The 18,058-nt window shown below is 42.3% G+C and overlaps 2 protein-coding genes across 4 annotated transcripts; one reads left to right on the top strand and one right to left on the bottom strand.

The window, feature by feature from the left end:
• Positions 1-680: 680 nt before the first annotated feature.
• fancg (FA complementation group G) lies at positions 681-9,446 on the bottom strand. 3 transcript variants are annotated; one of them, XM_085475284.1, is made up of 14 exons: positions 9,251-9,446; positions 8,604-8,700; positions 7,582-7,707; positions 7,283-7,455; positions 6,736-6,889; positions 5,269-5,399; positions 5,033-5,179; positions 4,675-4,835; positions 4,492-4,558; positions 4,094-4,410; positions 3,970-4,010; positions 3,704-3,877; positions 2,947-3,061; positions 681-828 (listed from the first exon to the last, which is right to left on the bottom strand). In XM_085475284.1, exons 1-14 carry the CDS (start codon positions 9,317-9,319, stop codon positions 735-737), a joined length of 1,866 nt encoding a protein of 621 aa, XP_085331410.1. In that variant the 5' UTR covers positions 9,320-9,446; the 3' UTR covers positions 681-734. The 3 variants fall into 3 exon arrangements, with proteins under 3 accessions (XP_085331410.1, XP_085331409.1, XP_085331408.1); XM_085475283.1 differs by having other exon boundaries at positions 8,604-8,703; XM_085475282.1 differs by having other exon boundaries at positions 4,094-4,558.
• Positions 9,447-11,906: 2,460 nt separating this feature from the next.
• On the top strand, positions 11,907-16,372 carry LOC146696928 (neurofilament medium polypeptide-like). Its single transcript, XM_085475286.1, has 4 exons — positions 11,907-12,700; positions 13,909-14,108; positions 14,226-14,350; positions 14,446-16,372. Exons 1-4 carry the CDS (start codon positions 11,950-11,952, stop codon positions 15,722-15,724), a joined length of 2,355 nt encoding a protein of 784 aa, XP_085331412.1. The 5' UTR covers positions 11,907-11,949; the 3' UTR covers positions 15,725-16,372.
• The last annotated feature ends 1,686 nt before the right edge of the window (positions 16,373-18,058 follow it).

The following is an 18,058-nucleotide window of genomic DNA, read 5'->3' on the forward strand; positions in this document are numbered from 1 at the left end:
GCATTTTTTCCAAGAAAAACAACAGGATATACTTCATTTATTCAATTAAAAAAAAAAAAATGAGACAAGATGTTAGATAGCAATACATTTTTGTAGCTTGAAATTTGATCAAAGACATCCTAAGTAAATTATGTTCCCTTAATGGATTGTCGGCTAACCCATCCACAACACCTCATTCCAAACTTTTTTAACACCAGCCATCACACAGTCTGATATATGGTATACATCATTTATCAAGGCAGTCCATCATGTAATGATCAATGTCCAGTTTATCTTAATGGAGATGCTGATGGAACCGTTGTCAGCTAGAGTGTGGTATGGTAACTAAGCTGAGTATTATACTGGAGGAACTGGCATGACAGATACTTTTCCCTGTATGGTGTGTGGAGGGGGGACTGCAGTGTAGCTCGTAGTTTTTTTTGCTTAACCGTTTTTGAAAATTCAGCTGACAGTGCATGTACAGCATATTAAAGGTTTGCTGATGTAGAGAGAACTTTATTGGCTAGATCACCTCACCAGACTTTTCTTTCTTAAAGGCAGTTCAGCAACTCCAAACAATGCATGCCCTAATCTTCCATCATTTCATGCATACAATACACATACACTGTGCCCATCCTTAGTTTCAAATGCTTACAGTAAGCTTTATTTTATTGTCCCTGTAGGTCCATGTTTGTATAGCAAAATCGATCCAGCTCATTAAGTCACAAGTAATTCTTCTTTTGTCTCCAGTCTGATTAGGTAAGGCCAAGTTCCTGTATTCTAAAGTGCAACTCCACAGAGTCCAACAAAGGGCCAGACTGAGGATCCTGTAGGTACAAAGGCAGTTTTCTGCAACACAGACAAAGATTAGAGTCATCATTGCATAGCTAATGTATCTGCATATAGAGAAGTGATTAAACTATCAATCCTAGGGAAAGAGGCAGGGAAGACCCTGGTGAGGTCAGACAACCTTCCACGTAGTTTCATCACAAATTAACATAACATGTGTGTCTGTGGGAGGAAGCCAGAATACCCAGAGAGAGAGCCTGCAAACTGTCAGCTTGTATTTTGTGAGGTGACAGTGCTGACCTCTGATAACCACTGGAATAACATCCTGGTCGGGCCAAGTATGTTAAACTCCTGCTTGGCAATCCAGCTAAATCAAACTCCACTTTGTGTGTGTAATTAGAAATTATCTCAAATCCCCTTTGAGTGCTTGTTCTTATTTACATGCAATTTCCAACAAAAAACAACAAGAGCGAGAACAAACAAATTGTCACCTTGTGACTGACTGTCAACCAACAACAATGAAGTTGCTGTTTCATTCATGCTCTATTAAGCCATAAGATGTAATCACTTAATTTTAATTCATCTTTAAGCTTTCTAAGCCACTTTATTTGTCTCCAACTTTTTTTAGCAATAAGCTACAGACCAACACCTGAAGGAGTGTCAATCCCTGTGCAATTTATTGAGAAACTGCACCGTGTAGCTACAGCACAAATTCCTGATTTATTTAGCTCGTCCTTGACCCTAACTAAACGTTTGTGTCTAAGTTGAAGAAATCTCCTCAAGGCATTTGAGAGAAATTGCTTTCATGAGAGTGGAAGGAATATACAAACAGCCGGAAAACATTTGCACATAGCGAGAGAAATTGACTGAACCACAGAGGACTAGCGATGGCAATGTTAAGGCTAACTCTTTAATACACATTTGACCTTATATTACCTGGTAACATTTTTTTGTGTATACTAGCAACAAAAAAATGGCACAGCAGTATTTTGGACACATCTGAAACTGTGCTGTAGAGAAGGTTATTGAACAAACTGTGATCCACCACGGATAATCCTGACCACCCCTGCAGAATTTACAGGACATGCAGCTGAAAACCTTATCCAAACAGGCTAATGTAGGTCCTCGCCATAAACACAGATAAAGGAAATCTTTAAAGCTCACCGAGTATCTCCAGATCACAATACATCTGACTAGCTGATCTAACCGTCCACCATATTTTACACTGTCTGACATTTGATGTACTTACTACATTTACACCATTACTGGTTCATTTTATTTTATTGATTTTGAGCCATTTTATTATTGTGTGGTGCAATTGTGTGATGTTGTATTGTTATTATTGTTATAATAAGCATTTTACATTTGTACTATTTAAATTTCTTTCGAGTTATATTTTTACCTACCGAGTTTCTTTTTTTCTCTTTATCTTTATTTAACTTTCTATCATTTCTACCTTAATGCATTATTCAGATTTTCTTGAAATACTGAAGGCTGTTGTAACTCAGGAATTTCCCAACTTATGGGATATATAAAGCACATCTAATGCTTTATAAATATTGCTGTGAATAGGAGTTAAAAGATGTCCACATCTATTGAAATTAATGTTGAAATGATTCTGCTATCGAGTTGTGCCCTAGCCTGGAAATCTATGTGGTTACAGCAATCTGACAGCAGAAGGGTTATTAACATTATGAAAATTCACTGAATGCAAATTGAGGAAAAGCTTTGAATGTGACTTTATCAAAAGACTGAAACAGTGGCACTGGTATAGCTACATATTATACTGTGGTATTGAGAAACCTGCAAAATAAAAATAAAAATGCATGAATTGTATAAAACTTGCCAAATTCCAAGGTGTGAGTGCCTGTCAGTAGATGCAGCTAAGATATCAGTATGAGAGGCCAGTATGACATCCTTCCTGGATAAAAACATCAATGACCCAGTTTTAAGAAAAAAAAACAAAAAACCTAGGTGACATCCTTTTCGAGCTGTTGTGTTCACAAGATATTCAGAAAACTTGACCTCTAACCATGACCTTATCATGCTCCCCAACTGTGTCCCGGAGTTCCAGTCACCATAGGATCAAATATCTTCTACAGTATGACGTACAGCAGTTAACATTATAAACTTCAAATGTAGCGACGGCATTTAACAATACAAGAATGAAAGCCTTACTCCACTGAGGTCTGAGTCGTGAGGCTCCAGGTCTTTTCCCAGCAAGCTGCTGCCTCGTGCTTCCTGCCAAGCCTCCATAGCACCTCACCGCACCACAGCCCAGCTCCTGTATAATCTGAGACAACACATACAGCACAACAACGTGTTATAGCACAATACCATGTAAATCAAATCCACACTCAATACAATCCTGTGGTCTACAGTGTTATGGCCCCTCCCTTTTTTGTCTCTGCAGGGTTTCCTCCTGCAGAGGACAGTAGTGGAGAGGGTCATTGGGATAACTGGTTTACACATGTGTAGCATATTCCACATGGTTTAAGCAGGCCTGAGCTCCTAGGAATGACACCTCCAGATTTTGTTTTTGTTTCCTCTTTCACACCGATGCCAACATCAGCACATACATGTAATGCTCATCCGTGCATCCATGTAATGACTGATACTTCTGACTCCTCATACCTCATGTTTATTAGTTTTCTTTATGGTAAATAAAACAATGATGAGCAATACAACTTGTCTTGTGTCCCCTATTTGTCACTGAGTGTGGGCCAATAGTGAAGAACAATGTGATAAATGTTACATATAAGAAAAAAAGTATTAAATACACTGATGTATAAGATTAGGAGTCTATGACTTATATTATTTTCTCTTTGTATGACCAGCTAGCTACAATGACAGAGTACTGCTGATATATCAAATGTCAGAAATAGCTTCAACTTCTGCTATTCACAGGATTAAGTTACAGCTGTGGCGTGTATACCTGGGAAGGCCTGCAGGCTGAGCTGGAGGTCCCTCAGCGCCTCTCTCAGCTGGTCCATCTGGGTGAAGCTGATACCCCTCCATGCTAGTGAAAGCCCCTTCATTCTTTGCAGGGTGCAGAGATCTTTCCCATGCTTAACATTCACATCTGCAGCAGGGATCTGTGGTTGGAAATCTGTAATCGACCATAAAATACAGAAAATAACAGAAAGACAGAAAAAAAGGCAAAAGTCTCCCAAGTATTTATAAACTCATTAAGGTATTCACCTCTGTTTTTTAAGTGCACCTTCACCAGCAGGTTGATGCACCTGTAATACAGAATGCAGTGTTTTGTTTTGTTTTAATAACTGAATTACGCTGAAACAAGTAAAATTACTTTCATCTCTCACACCTCGTGTAATGAGTCACAGCTTGTTTCCAGTCCTTCAAGTGAGCGTGGCAGTGACCCTGGACGAGGTAGGCAGCTGCAGCCCAGAGGAGCATCGCCACTTTATCTTCACCCTCCACACTCAGACCCCTCGCGTCTCCTCCAATTCCTTCCTCTGGCTCTTCCAACACCACTTTCTCTGGTACCAGCTCCAGTGTCGTGCTGATGACTTCATTGCAGAACGCCATACAATCTGCAGGACGCCGGGTAAAGAGCAAGGCAGTGCCAGCCTCCAGGTAAAGCTCCGGCATCCTGGGTAGGACAGAAACCTCAGCATCAACCTGAGGCAAACAAATACATGTCATTGAACCCATTAAGGAGAATTGAATTGTGATTTTGTTTGTTATTATTTTCACTCTTACTGCATGTTGATCCTCTGAGTGAAGAGCAGCCAGCAGATCCAGATAATGTTCAACACCCTCAGTAACCCTGCAGAAACATCAGCAACACTCCACTGTTAATACAAGTATACTTTTGTCCTCCTCTCTATTGGCATTTTCTGTTTTGGAGTAGAGGTCAGCAAGCATCCCTGCTGCTCTTCTTACCTGCCACTGAGCACACATTTGAGGGCAAGGCTGTAAAGGACACTTAGGGCAGACGGGACTGAAAGCAGCCTGCTTAGTGATTGGCTACTGAGGAGTAAGGACGGAGAGAGGGGTTGGATACCTCCCAGAACGGGCTCTGTAGCAGGGGGCAACATCAAAGTCTGTGGGAAAAGATAGGTCTGATGTTTGATGCAGGCCTGAATTTAACTGAAAATATGTCAGTGATCAAAATAAACTTCTTTATCTTCATCTGTGAGGCTTCTAACTTAAAAATATATGTACATGCAGGGATTACCGGCATCCTTTCTCTCGTCTGCATGTATGGCCTTTATGTGGAGAGTGTATGTGCATCACTCACTGAGTGCAGTAGGCGAAGAGCCTGTATCTCAGCCTGTGTGTTTCCCAGCTGTCTATAGATGAGCATGCTTCGGTACAGAGCACACACACAACGGGAGTCTGTCTCGAGTGCCCTCTTGTAACACTGCAGTGCCATCTGTGGGCGGTTCTAGAGACAATCGGAAAGACAAACATTAACTTAAGACAACTGCTTAAAGGCTGCTCTTTTGTTTATATGATTACAGTGCATGTGTATACCATATGAGCGAGGCAGGAGCCTGAAAGAAGGTGTGTATATGCCACTAGAGCCCTGGTAGCTGGCAGGGCAGAAGCCGCCTGTAGATCAGACAACGCTTCTGAACTCCGACCCTCATTCAGCTTTTCTGCACCTTTTTTAAACATGTGGAATCACACAGAGGAAGTCTATGAATACATCACAGTCATATTTCACCATCATCAGTGTTCATAGCTGTCGCTAGTGTAAAAAGACACATTAGCAACCAGTGTTGGTCAAGTTACTTGAAAAAAGTAATCAGTAACTAATTACTGATTACTTCCCCAAAAAAGTAATCCCGTTACTTTACTGATTACTTATTTTCAAAAGTAATTAATTACTTAGTTACTTTTTAAAAACACGATTTACAACCTGAATAGGTGATAAAGCGATAAATCTTTCAGCCCAATTCTACTTTTTCTACATAATCCATCATACAAAATGTAATCAAATGGAAAGGTCCCTTTTTAAAACTTGTTTTATTAGTTTTAATCTTTTAACTTTATGCATCAAGCAAAAATTTAATTAAATGCAACATTCTCTGACTGGAAGAAATTTGTTTAATATTTAAACCTATTTTGTGCACATTCCAGCACATAAAATAATTTTTTTTGTGTGTGTTTACACTCACTCTTTCAAATAGATGCAAGTAAAACACAGCAGAAAATAAATAAAGTCAAAGACTAGCGGTCCTTTTGCTCTATTTTCACCTGTAAAGCAGGAGTTAGGTAGGCGGAGGTTTACCCTGGTGCAGGTGTGCCGCAGCGGTCAGTGGAAGAATCCGCGAGTTTCTCTGTGAGTTTCACATTACGTCATAGCGCACTCGGTGCTTGCTTGGAAGTTTAGGGGTTTTTTTCGCTGTAAAAAGAAGTTTTCTTCCCACACACAACGGACACTAATGTTTTTGTCACTTTTTATGGAATCAAACTCAAAGTAAGGTCAGTACTTCCACGCTTTAAACGCTGCACGCTCATACTCTCTCCCGTACTCGATATATGATCCATTGTTGATCTGCACACAGCTGCTGCCACGAACGTCGCACTCGCTTATGTCACTGTCATGAGACACTCTCGCAAAAAAAAAATCACGGTTTTAGTAACGCAGTAACGCAGCATTCCTACGGGAAAGTAACGGTAATCTAGTTACCGTTTTTGCAATAGTAATCCCATACTTTACTCGTTACTTGAAAAAAGTAATCAGATTACAGTAACGCGTTACTGCCCGTCTCTGTTAGCAACACACAAACCTTTAAACATGTCACAAATACTGATTTTGGAAGCATGTAATAATAGTTTGCTGACAAGGGATCACCGAGGTGAAATGTTAATTTGCAAAGCAGAGAGGAGAAATCTACACTATGACTTATGCCTTATTAATTATGGTAGCATGAGCAGAAACAACTATAACTGAGCCTCAAAAATACATTGCTAAAAAGCATGAATGTAGCCAACCTTGAGCAATGGAAGTGCAGATCTGTAATAATTCGGTGAGCCTTTTCGGTTCCATCACCAACAGAGGACTCTTTGACAACCTTCCTTTTGCCTCGCTTGGACTGCAATCCCCAACTCCATCACATACTATCTCACAAAGAGAAGACATCTGCTCCTGCATGACATGAAAAAATACAATAACTGAATCATTTTAAACAAGAACAAAAACAAATCCAAGATCAAACTTCCATCTCCACTCGACAGATGGGGACTGCACACAGGTCTTTAAATGCTTATACACTGTGGAGTATCATCAATGTAGTTTGTATTACATGCAGTGACAGAAAACACTGGGATAGCATGAATCCAACAAATAACTGTGGGAAAATAGTTTCTACCAACTCTGTGTCAGGTGACAAAGAACAAGTCAAAATCAGCACAGTGATTTTTCCCATATAAAGCAGTTAAACAGGCATCTCATGTGGCTAATCAATGCATAGATCCTATAGTTTGTTTAAAACTAAAAAGAAAGTAGAAAGGCGTGGACATAACCTAAAAATCATCTTACCTGTAATTCCCCTATATTTTCTAGCTGGCATTTGGCCAGCCATAGTGCCCACTGCAGACAGAGGAGGTACAAAACATGAGGATGCAAAGCTGTGTTTCCCGCTGATTTAAGCCCTGCTCTCCACAGCACAAGCAGATCAGAAGTATCAGCGTTATTTCCTGTCACCTGTAACACTGTAAAGAAGAATGGCAGGCTGTAAAATTCACACTTGAGAATCTCTGAACTTACAAAAACTTGGATTTGTGGCATTAGTTCCTGAATCGTATCATATATGGCCATTTTTTCACATAGAGGCCTACCTCGCTCAGTGGCTTCTTTGAGGAGCAGCTCAGCTTCTGAAAATTGAGACTGAGCAGTAAAGCATACACACGTATTATACACCACTGCCAACTCCAGCTGCGAGTGATCTACATGAGGAGGAATACCTGCAGAAGAGAGACGCGTAGAAAGAAGCTGCATTGAGGTAAATTATACGGTGTCATGACTTCCTTTTTTAAATATATATTTGTCACACTTGCATGTTTCAGATCATTAAACTAATTTCAATATTAGACAAAGATAAACTGAGTAAATCAGAATTTTTTTTTATTAAACCTTCAAAAAGTTCAACCTTTCATTTCATCAGCCTACAAAATATTCTCCTGTCTTGGGGATCGAGAAGTCTTTGTGTTTGAGCAGTGGTTTTCTCCTTGAACTCTCCTATGGATGCCATTGTTGCCCAGTCTCTTTCTTATTATTGAATCATCAACTCTGACCTTAACTGACGTATGAAGTCTGCAGTTCTTTAATGTTGTTCTGGGGTATTTTCTGACCTCCTGGATGAGTCGTCGCTGCACTCTTGGAGTAATTTTGGCCTCCTGGTCACTCCTGAGAAGTTTCCCCACTGTTCCAAGTTTTTCTCCATTTGTGTATGATGGCTCTTACTGTGGTTCACTGGAATCCTAAAGCCGTAGGAAATTTCTTTGTAGCCCTTTCCGGACTGAAGGATGTCAGTGAATTTGTTTCTCGGGTGGTTCTTTGGGTCGTGGCATGATGTGTTGCTTTTTGAGAACTTTTCACTTTGTCAGACTGTTTTAATTTAAGAGATTTCTTGATTCAGCTGGTCTGGCAGTAATCAGACCTGGGTGTGGCCAGTGAACCTATTCTCAGCTTTCCGAGGTGGGTAGGTTTGGATAGCTTTTTTTATTGAATAGCTCTTAATAAATGAACTAATCATTTACATTTAAAAAATGCTTTTTGTATTTACTCAAATTATCTGTGTCTAATATTAACATTTGTGATGATTTGAAAAATAAAATGTGACAAATATATCACATAGTACCTTGGATTTTCCTCAAAAGTTTGTGAAATTCAGAGGAACACCACCTCAGGCTGGACTGCCTGTGGTCTCGGCTCACAGCACCTCCAGCTGCCTCCTGCTGCTGAAACAATCAAGTGAAAGCAAAATGACACCATGATCAGGATGTACCACAGTGTTGGATAAATTTATGTCAGATACCTTCATGAGAGTATTTTTGAGAGCACTTCACATTGCAAACTACCATCATGAGGGATACCCCCTACTCCTTTCTTATGTTTGGTATAAGTGGCTTTGTGTAACTTAACGCTGTTCTACATCTCCAATAATAATCCAAAACAATATCATAAAGAAGACTTCATGACTTGTTCTCCAGGTAGAGTATTTTACATAATTGTATAACACCTTAATACATACGCAAACCTCTTCTATTTCTGTATTATGTTACGGTAGGGAGGCTAATATACAATCATTGAAGAAAAAGACAGCACAGAAGGACTTCAGTCTGTCAGGAGAAAAACTGGCTCTGTTTTACATTTTAGCACATGAATTAAACTATGAGATTTTTGGTCATCTAATCTATTCGCAGTTACAGTTTTATTTGATGTTAGTATTGCTAATTAATCGCAGAGCTGTGATTAAATGTAGACCTGCTAGCCGGCCTTACCCACCTTACACTTATTTACCAACTCGTTGTTCTCCTGACTCCACTTCTCGAGTAAAGAGGGCGGCTGATACATTTTAACCACACATCACATCGGTGTTTGGTGAAAAAGCTGGAGTGGTTTCGTTTGAACTTTCCCTCGTTTGTGAAAGAGAAGCGAGCAACACAGGAAATAAAACGTTACAGGCTGAGTGGCAGCGGGGCTCTGCTGCCCCCTGTGGACACATGTGGGGATGACACCGGCATTCTGCTGACTGACCAGCAGGTGGTGCTGTAACGGAGTCAAGTTTAGATGCTTTCTAGAAAGTTCAATCTCTGGGTCTGGCAGAGCCATGATCAAGCTGTGAGCTACTTCTCTATGGTCAGTAAATTTCCACAGTTACAAAGCTATTTTTTATTATCTGCATGACTGCTGTGTAGTTCTGAAAAAAAAAGCATCAGCCTCAGTTACATGTATAAACATGCATGCACACATACTCAAACACACAGAAGTCTAATGTAAGGAAACACTATCTAAACCTTAATTGAATTACAGCTGATTCATCCGTTAGACTTCGGACTACCATTTTTCTGGATGTCATTCCCAAGGTGACTCCCTGTTTTGTCCCCCAGTTCCAGTCACACCCTGTCATCCCTCCTTCAGTGCATCCACTTGTTCCCTGACGACTGTGTTCTTCGTTGTCTGCCTTCCAACACAGCCTTGCAGCTCTTCTGTTCTCTGATAGTCTCAAATCACTGAAATGTCTAAATATACCCCTCTGAAACAAGGGAAACTCCACAGCCTAAACTCAGTGCACCTGCAAATGCAAGATATCATTCCTCTGGGACACGTTTCACTTTTTTCTGACGTTTTCCTCTGCATCGATTCTGCTATTTTCCATCTCTGTATCTGTCTCACTCTGCTGCTGTCTGTCCATCCATCGCTTCAAGGACAAGGCCGCTACATGGCAACATCCTTTGTGCTCTTCTATCAAAAGCCTTTGCAGTGGCAGTCATCAAGCTTTCAGCTATATTGAAAAATGTGACTGATTAATTCACCTATGACAGCACAGGAGAGAGGATTATGTTAATTCTGAGAAGCAAAAGCAGGAGACAGACTGCAGGTGACCTGTTATTTGGAGGTCATATTCCAAGCAATATATCTTAGTTTGGCTGTTACAAGATTTTTGGTTTCAAGTAACAGATACTCGTGCTTTCAGGCCAGCCTGTTTTGAGTTACTGCAATAACTGCTGATAAACCTCAGATCTGGCCTGCTGCTTATATTTCATGTGCACTTACATTTTGACATGCGCTACAGAAAGTGCCTTTCACAGCAGAATCCTGTCATCTCTGTTGCATTATCCTCATCTATAAAACTTGCAGCCAGTGGATGGAGGGGCTGTGACGCATGTAATTCCTATGCTGGAGAACCCCCACCCCCACCACCCCACCCCAAACGTGTGAGACGTGATGCAAAGCACACAGAGACTTTTGCGTGTTTCATTACAAATGTAGCGCATCTGCTATAGAGCACTTAAGTGTCACACATCTATGGGTGTCACTGAGCTGATGACATTAATGTTACAATAACAAAGAATGGCTGAAAATGAGAAATCGCTGCTGTCTGCTAAATGGTGGATTCTTCCAAATATTTGCTCATATTAAAGGCGAGGCCTACAGTTTCCCTTTAAGGTAGAATAAACTCACTCACCCTGAGTGATCAATAGGTGCTGTATGTGCTCTTCAGAACTGCTCCTCTTCTCAGAGCAGACATCTCTTTAGATCAGCAGAGACAGCTGTTTGGGGTTTCTGTGAATGCTGTATCAGTGTAACTCATGCTGCTGTTTTTGGTTTCTGTGTCATTTGTGTGCATCACACACTCAACCTGCAATCAGATTCTGCACATGTTAAAATTGCTCTCTCAAAAAGAAGCAGAAACTAAGTGATGGGAAGCTGCTTTCTGAAAAGGGGAAAGAAGGAAATACTCTTTGTGTGTGTGCCTGTACTAAAAGAAGGAGTCTGTCAATGGCCCAGCAGTTGAGTTGAGTCCCAGGGGGTATGGCTGTGGATCTGCAAACTCACACTGCAGCAGTGAAGCTACAGAGAGCATCAGCAGAACACAGTGGACACCCACACAATCAGTCACAGATGGAAATGAGCAAATTTGCTAAAATCATTTACAGTTTGTTACATTTTAAAGTGGTATTTATTATTAAGATGAGTTGTCCCTATTAAAGAAACATATTAGAAAGAAGGTCCACCAGGACTTTAGCCACATCTATGCCCACAGTATTCCCATGTGTTTTTAAATATATATTTTTTAAACTGCGTAAAGAAACCCAGAAGCAGGCATTTGTGAATATGATTAAAATTATTTATATTACAATCTTGTTTTGAAACATCGCCTAGATATTTCCAGGTGCAGTTTTGGATGCTTAAAAAACATATCGCATGTTATAGTCCCAATATTTAGGATTGTTCCGTCAGTAAAGTATCCCCTCATCAACACCTCTAATACCTTCAAAATACATACTTATCATCAGGATCCTACACTAACGGGAGCGAGTATCGTCTTGCCATTCCTGCGCAGCCGGTAGTTTTCTGAGGAAAAGGTATCTCTTTAAAAACGAGCGTGTCTTGGTGCTGACTACTGTCTTTTCCCTCCCTCCTATAAAAGCTGATCGCTCTCCCTCCTACTGCAGTCAGTTTTCACCGGCCCAGCCAACATGAGTTTCACGGTAGAGCATCACTTCATGGGCCCGAGCTCGTACCGCAAGGCTCGGCCCGCCTCCGTGTCCTCCAGCGGCTTTCACTCCCAGCGCCGTCGCCTCACCTACAGCCAGCCATCCTCAATCGACAGCTTGGAGACCTTTAACGGCGACATGACTCGGAAGAGCGAGAAAGAGATCCTGCAAGCTCTGAACGACCGGTTTGCCGGCTACATCGACAAGGTGCGCAACCTGGAGATGCACAACCGCAACCTGGAGGCGGAAGCGGCGGCGCTGCGGCAGAACCAAGCCGGGCGCGCCTCGGTCGGGGAGCACTACGAGAGGGAACTGGGTGACCTCAGGGGTCTCCTGCAGCAGCTGACCGGAGAGAAGGCCCGCGCGGCTGTGGAGCACGAGCACTTGGAAGAGGACATCCAGCACCTGCGGGTCAGGCTGGAGGATGAAGCGCGGAACCGGGAAGAGTTGGAGGCTGCCGCTCGCGCTATGAAAAAGTATGTCGAGGAGTGCCGGCTGGTACGCCTGGAGCTAGACAAGAAGCTCCGTGCGCTGGAAGAGGAGGCCGCTTTTCTTAAGAAGAACCACGAGGAAGAAGTGGCGGAGCTCTTGGAGCAGATTCAGAGCGCGCAGGTGAGCTTCGACATGCGGGACACCCTGAAGGCGGATGTCACCACCGCACTGCGCGAGATCCGCTCGCAGCTGGACAGTCACGCATCCAAGACCTCAGTGCACGCCGAGGAGTGGTTCAAAGGTGAGTCCGAGCAAAAAAGAGGAGGAAAGTTTATTGAAACGATCAAAAGTCTCCGTGCGTAAAGTCACGTTTGTCCGCTGTCCGTGGTGCTGAAGTGTGCCTCATGGATCCAGATCGGGATTTATTTGAGGCGTCTCCGACTGTTACGTTGGAATGTTGGTTGATAACATTTATTAATCTATCACATCGAAAACTTTAGAGGTTAAATTACAAGTGACGAATTACGCGAAAGAAGCAAGGTAACCAGTTTGGAAATGCGCAAATAAATACATAAAATAATAATAATCACTTAAATAATATCAATAATTTGCCTTTTATCTTAGTTGGTGCCCTTTTCTATGACTGCGCAGTTGCGGCATAGTGACCTTTTAAAAGAATATTTAAAAAAATTAAAGGCCAGCCCTGCAGAGGTGAGGTGGCACACAGCGAAGAGACTACGATTAATTTGCACTCTTGCCGACTAGCAGTGGGTGTTCACTACCTGTTTCTCTTTTTGCTGTGCTGATGGATCTGACCCTGGACTTCCACGAGTAGAAAAGTACCTTTCAAGGTCGCGGCGGGCTGATAATGTTTCATCAGTCGGTCGTGCTTTTTACAGCCATCTTCTCCTGGCTGATGTGATTAATAAAAGCACCTGGACGTAGATCTGATGCATAGAATTACTAGCAAAGCAATAAGTGAGACATGATCTTACAGCCACTGTGAGCAGCACTTAGACACAGCACTGCTGACTTTTATGGTGCTACATAAACACACTGCTGACAACTTTGAAGGCCCAGAAGGGTTTCCTGCGCATTGTAGTTTTGGGTATGTCAAAGGACATATTGGTCTATACCCAATCCCTCTCAGTAGGTGTACATTTTGACCTGGTACAGCTAGTAAAAGGTACAAACAAATTGACCTTCTTTGAGTCCAGCTGACTGCAGCAGTGGTTTATTCATGCTTGGATGCAGGAGGGAGCTGAGTCAGACTATTGACTGGCAGCTGGACAGTGTCAAGGTTACAGAGGATCTTTGTAGTAACTGTCTGTTCTCTAAAGCAGGACTGGTTAAATATTTTCAGTTAAAAAAAAGGCCTACGTCTTTAGACTCAAAATGTTCCCCTTTCTTTTAAAAGTATGCATATGTGTCATATTTCAGGCGATTATCTTAATTAAAAGTGATTTCTAAACATGTCATGTACTTTTTAAAATTCGTTTTTTTCCACAGTGCGCATGGAGCATCTGTCCGAGGCTGCTCGGTCTAACCAGGATGCAATCCGTGGAACCCAGGAAGAGATTGCAGAATACCGCCGCAAGCTCCAGAGCCGCACCATTGAGCTGGAGACTCTTCGAGGAACCAAGGAGTCACTGGAGAGGCAGCGTATAGAGAGTGAAGACAGACACCAAGACGACCTCAACTCACTACAGGCAAGGCATCAGCACAGACATGCAGAAAAAGCAGAAATGCACCAATACTGCAAATCTCTTTTCAGACACTTGATGAATGATATGTGACCAGAGAGGATGTTTACGTTTGTTTTGCAGGAAACCATCAATCAGCTCGACAACGAGTTAAAAACTACAAAATGGGAGATGGCTAGCCAGCTAAAAGATTACCAGGAGCTTCTGAATGTGAAGATGGCTCTGGATATCGAAATTGCTGCTTACAGGTTAGTTGGGATCTAAAAAATGTAACTTTAAATTGGTTTCTTTATGCTAAAAGTGATTAACACTTTCATTCTCTGTGTTCTTGTCTTCCAAACAGGAAACTACTGGAGGGAGAGGAGAATCGCTTTGTGTCAGGTGGAGGCCCATACTCCTACCTGGAAAGCAGAATCTCTGCCCACTTGAAAGTAAAAGGAGAAGAGATCTCTGATACAGTCATTGTAGAGGAACAGACAGATGAAACACAGGTGACGGAGGTGACAGAGGAAGCAGATGAAGATGAGGAGGAAAAGAAAGAAGAAGATGAAGAAGAAGCAGAGGAAGGAGAGGGTGAAGAAACCAAAGAAGAAGAGGGTGAAGAAGAAGGTGAGGAAAAAGGAGATGAGAAGCAGGAAGGAGAGGGAGAGGAAGAAAAAGAGGAGGAAAAGGAAGAAGAGGGAGAGGAAGAGGAGAAAGGAGAGGAAGAAAAGGCAGGTGAAGAAGAAGAAAAGTCCAAATCTCCAGAAAAAGCTGCTTCCCCTCCTTCAAAATCTCCTCAATCTAAATCTCCTACTGTCAAATCACCAGAATCTAAATCGCCACAAAAATCACCAGAAGCCAAATCACCAGCAGCCAAATCCCCTGCAGCCAAGTCTCCTGCAGGAGATGAGTCAAAGTCACCCGTGTCCAAATCCCCACCCAGCAAGTCTCCTGAGTCCAAATCTCCTCCTCCCAAGAGCCCTGAACCAAAGTCTCCAGAGAAGGAGAAGGCCAAACCATTTTCTGCCAAAGACACCCCTAAAAAGGAGGAAAAAGAGGAGAAAAAAGAGAAGCCTCAGCCTGTCAAAGAGGAAAAGAAGGAGAAAGAGCAGCCTGTGAAGGAGGAGAAGAAGCAGGAACCCAAAGAGAAAGAACCAGAGAAGGTGGACAAACCTGAAACAAAGAAAGAAAGCAAAGAAGAGGAAACACCAAAAAAGGAAGAGGCTTCAAAACCTGTAACTCCCAGCAAGCCTGCTGAGGACAAGCCAGCCCCCAAGTCTGAGGCTAAAGAGAGTACTCCCCCTGCCAAGGAGGAGGAGAAGCCCTCTGCTCCTAAATCAGAGAAGGCCGAACCTGAGGCAAAGCCAGCTGCTAAAGCAGAGCCTGAGAAAACAGAGAGCAAGAAGGAGGAGAAGAAGCCAGAGGAGAAGAAACCAGAGGAGAAAAAAACAGAGGAGAAGAAGCCAGAAGAGAAGCCTAAAGCAGAGCCTGAGAAAAAAGATAGCAAGAAAGAGGAGAAGAAGCCAGAGGAGAAAAAGGAGGCTAGTAAAGAGGTGAAGGAAGGAGCAAAGATGGAGAAGGCTGAGAAATCTTCTGGCACTGAGTCAAAGGAAAGCAAGGAGGAGAAACCCAAGAAGTAAGACAAAAATGCTGCGTTTCAGGGCTAGAGGAGGAGATGCCAAAGATCTGTGATGGAGGGAGGTGAGGTGAGGAAAGGGCAAAAAGTGACTGAAGAGAAAGAGAAGCTGGATGTACCCAGCAGTTCAGATGGGCAATAAAATGCCCAAAGCCAAGCAGGTAACAGTATGTAAGCAATAGTGATTTCTGTAGCAAATACCCCCCCGCTCCCTACGTATGGCCATTATATGCCCCTGATGCTTCTGATGTATGACTGTAGTGAATACAGAATGCTCTTAAACTCTTTATCAGAATGTGACAACTGCCCTTAATCAATATCAAGTGCATTTAAACAGGATTCCCGCTGATGGGGGCAGGAGGACCCTGCTGCACCTACGCAAGCCTTCAAGGGTAGAGATGTCAAACCAATGTCTAGCTAAAGATTGTCACAGATATTGAATATGAAAACTTATATTTACAAATGAATAAATAAGGAAGACTTGAATTTTGCTTGTTGTGCACCTTAATGCAGCTTCTCCTTACAGGTGAACTGGAGTGTCTCACTCTTCTAGTCTGCAGTGTTAGGACAATGATGACTGTGCTCTGTATAAACTGCTGAGAATATGCAATATGAAACACAAAAATAAAGAATGAAAAATGAAGCACACAAGGCTTGGCGGCTTTTCTTCATGTATGCAGAAATCTGCAGCTCATTAAAGTGAAGATTAATAAAGTGTCAAGAGAAATTCTACGAGGTGCGATGCCAAAAGGTAAACGCTGCGAGTTATTGCACTGCATTGCGGCTGTGGAGAGGGGGGGCTGTACCCACTCTCCTCATGTCCCACAGACCGCGTTCATGTATAAATCAAGAGCAGTGTCGCCGGCTCGCACAGACTCTCTCTCTCATTTCCAAGGCCTGTCTCATTACAAACAGGAGCAGAGGATACACATTTATCTTAGGATTGTTAATTAAAAATCACCAGAATGATCAAATTGTCCTACAGGCACAGCCATAAAATTAAACAGAGCAGGCTTTTGCTTTGAAACATATAACTAAGAAATGCAAATCCTCCTCTGTCACTTGTGGTTTGGTAATATTTTGAAATATTAAGATTTCTTTTGTTTGACAGAAATAAAATGTGTGGTTACTTTTAATAGGATTTTCTAATGAGTGCTGGTGAAAAAGACATTCATTACCATCCTACTGAAAAGCAGGTAACTGTTAGATTTGTGCCATCACCAAAAGCTTCTCTTTCTTGGTGAAACACTGACATTGGACACACTTTGGCTGACATTGTGAGGCTCTCTCTCCTGGCACGACTGCACCCCCCTGTAATCCAATTTCACTGCATCTAATAGATGGCTGTGTATTAATGAGATCAGCGACTGTGTCATTAAAAAACCAGAGTCGGAAGACGGAGATTGCTTTGACTGCTGTCACTGCCATCTGTTGTTAAACAGAAATTGACTGTTTTATTGATGATTGTGTACTCTGTAAAGTTTATTTTTTTCCAAAACATTTACATCATTGCTAAATGTGACTGCTCTCGGTGCAAACTGAACAAAAGTGAACCAATATAAGATCCATCAATTTTAACTGCTCGTCCTCTTTGGGGTCGCAGAGCCTATCCCAGCTGTCACAAGGCGGGAGAGGTACATCCTGGATAGATTGCCAGTCTCTCACAGGGCGAACAGAGATACACATTCACACCTATGGCCCATTTAGAATCACAAGTTAACCTAACGTGCATGTCTTTGGCCTGTTGGATGAAACTGGAGTACAGGGGGAACATGCACACTCTACACCAGGGGTCCCCAATCCCAGTCCACAAGGGCCGGTGTCCCTGCAGGTTTTAGATCTCACCCTGGTTTAACACACCTGAATCACATGATTAGTTCATTACCAGGCCTCTGGAAAACTTCAAGACATGTTGAGAAGGTAATTATCCATTTAAATCAGCTGTGATGGATCAAGGACACATCTAAAACCTGCAGGGACACCAGCCCTCGTGGACTGGGATTGGGGACCCCTGCTCTACACAGTGGCTGGGTGGTGCATTCATACCCAGTGAGGTCGCAGTGCAAACCAATCCACCATGACACACTGGAAAACACTTCAGTATTCACATTTCATCATGGACGATCACTCACAACTTCGTACTGGTTAGCGGTGACTCTTAACTCCAAATGGGGATAGGCTGGCTCAACAATATGCTTGTAAGATGCTCCCCTAGCTTTGCACAGCCAATAGACACTCATCTGTTGGGCTTTATGTTTGTGCCACTGGTAAGCTTTACAGTATTCTCAATCTATTGAATCATTTTGTACCATTTACCAGTCTCATCTCAACCATTAGC

The sequence above is a fragment of the Copadichromis virginalis genome, linkage group LG12 (genome assembly GCF_057382275.1).
Source record: "Copadichromis virginalis isolate Kocher_CV1m ecotype Utaka linkage group LG12, C_Virginalis_male_GT1.1, whole genome shotgun sequence".
In the NCBI taxonomy this organism is placed as follows: Eukaryota; Metazoa; Chordata; class Actinopteri; order Cichliformes; family Cichlidae; genus Copadichromis; species Copadichromis virginalis.

Coding starts and splice junctions, on each gene's coding strand:
- fancg (XM_085475282.1), bottom strand. CDS start 9,319: ATGTATCAGCCGCCCTCTTTACTCGAGAAGTGGAGTCAGGAGAACAAC. Junction 5,180..5,268: donor GCTCCTGCCTCGCTCATATG/GTATACACATGC, acceptor GATTGTCTCTAG/AACCGCCCACAGATGGCACT. Junction 3,878..3,969: donor GGTGCACTTAAAAAACAGAG/GTGAATACCTTA, acceptor GGTCGATTACAG/ATTTCCAACCACAGATCCCT.
- LOC146696928 (XM_085475286.1), top strand. CDS start 11,950: ATGAGTTTCACGGTAGAGCATCACTTCATGGGCCCGAGCTCGTACCGC. Junction 12,701..13,908: donor CGCCGAGGAGTGGTTCAAAG/GTGAGTCCGAGC, acceptor TTTTTTCCACAG/TGCGCATGGAGCATCTGTCC. Junction 14,109..14,225: donor ACGACCTCAACTCACTACAG/GCAAGGCATCAG, acceptor TTTGTTTTGCAG/GAAACCATCAATCAGCTCGA.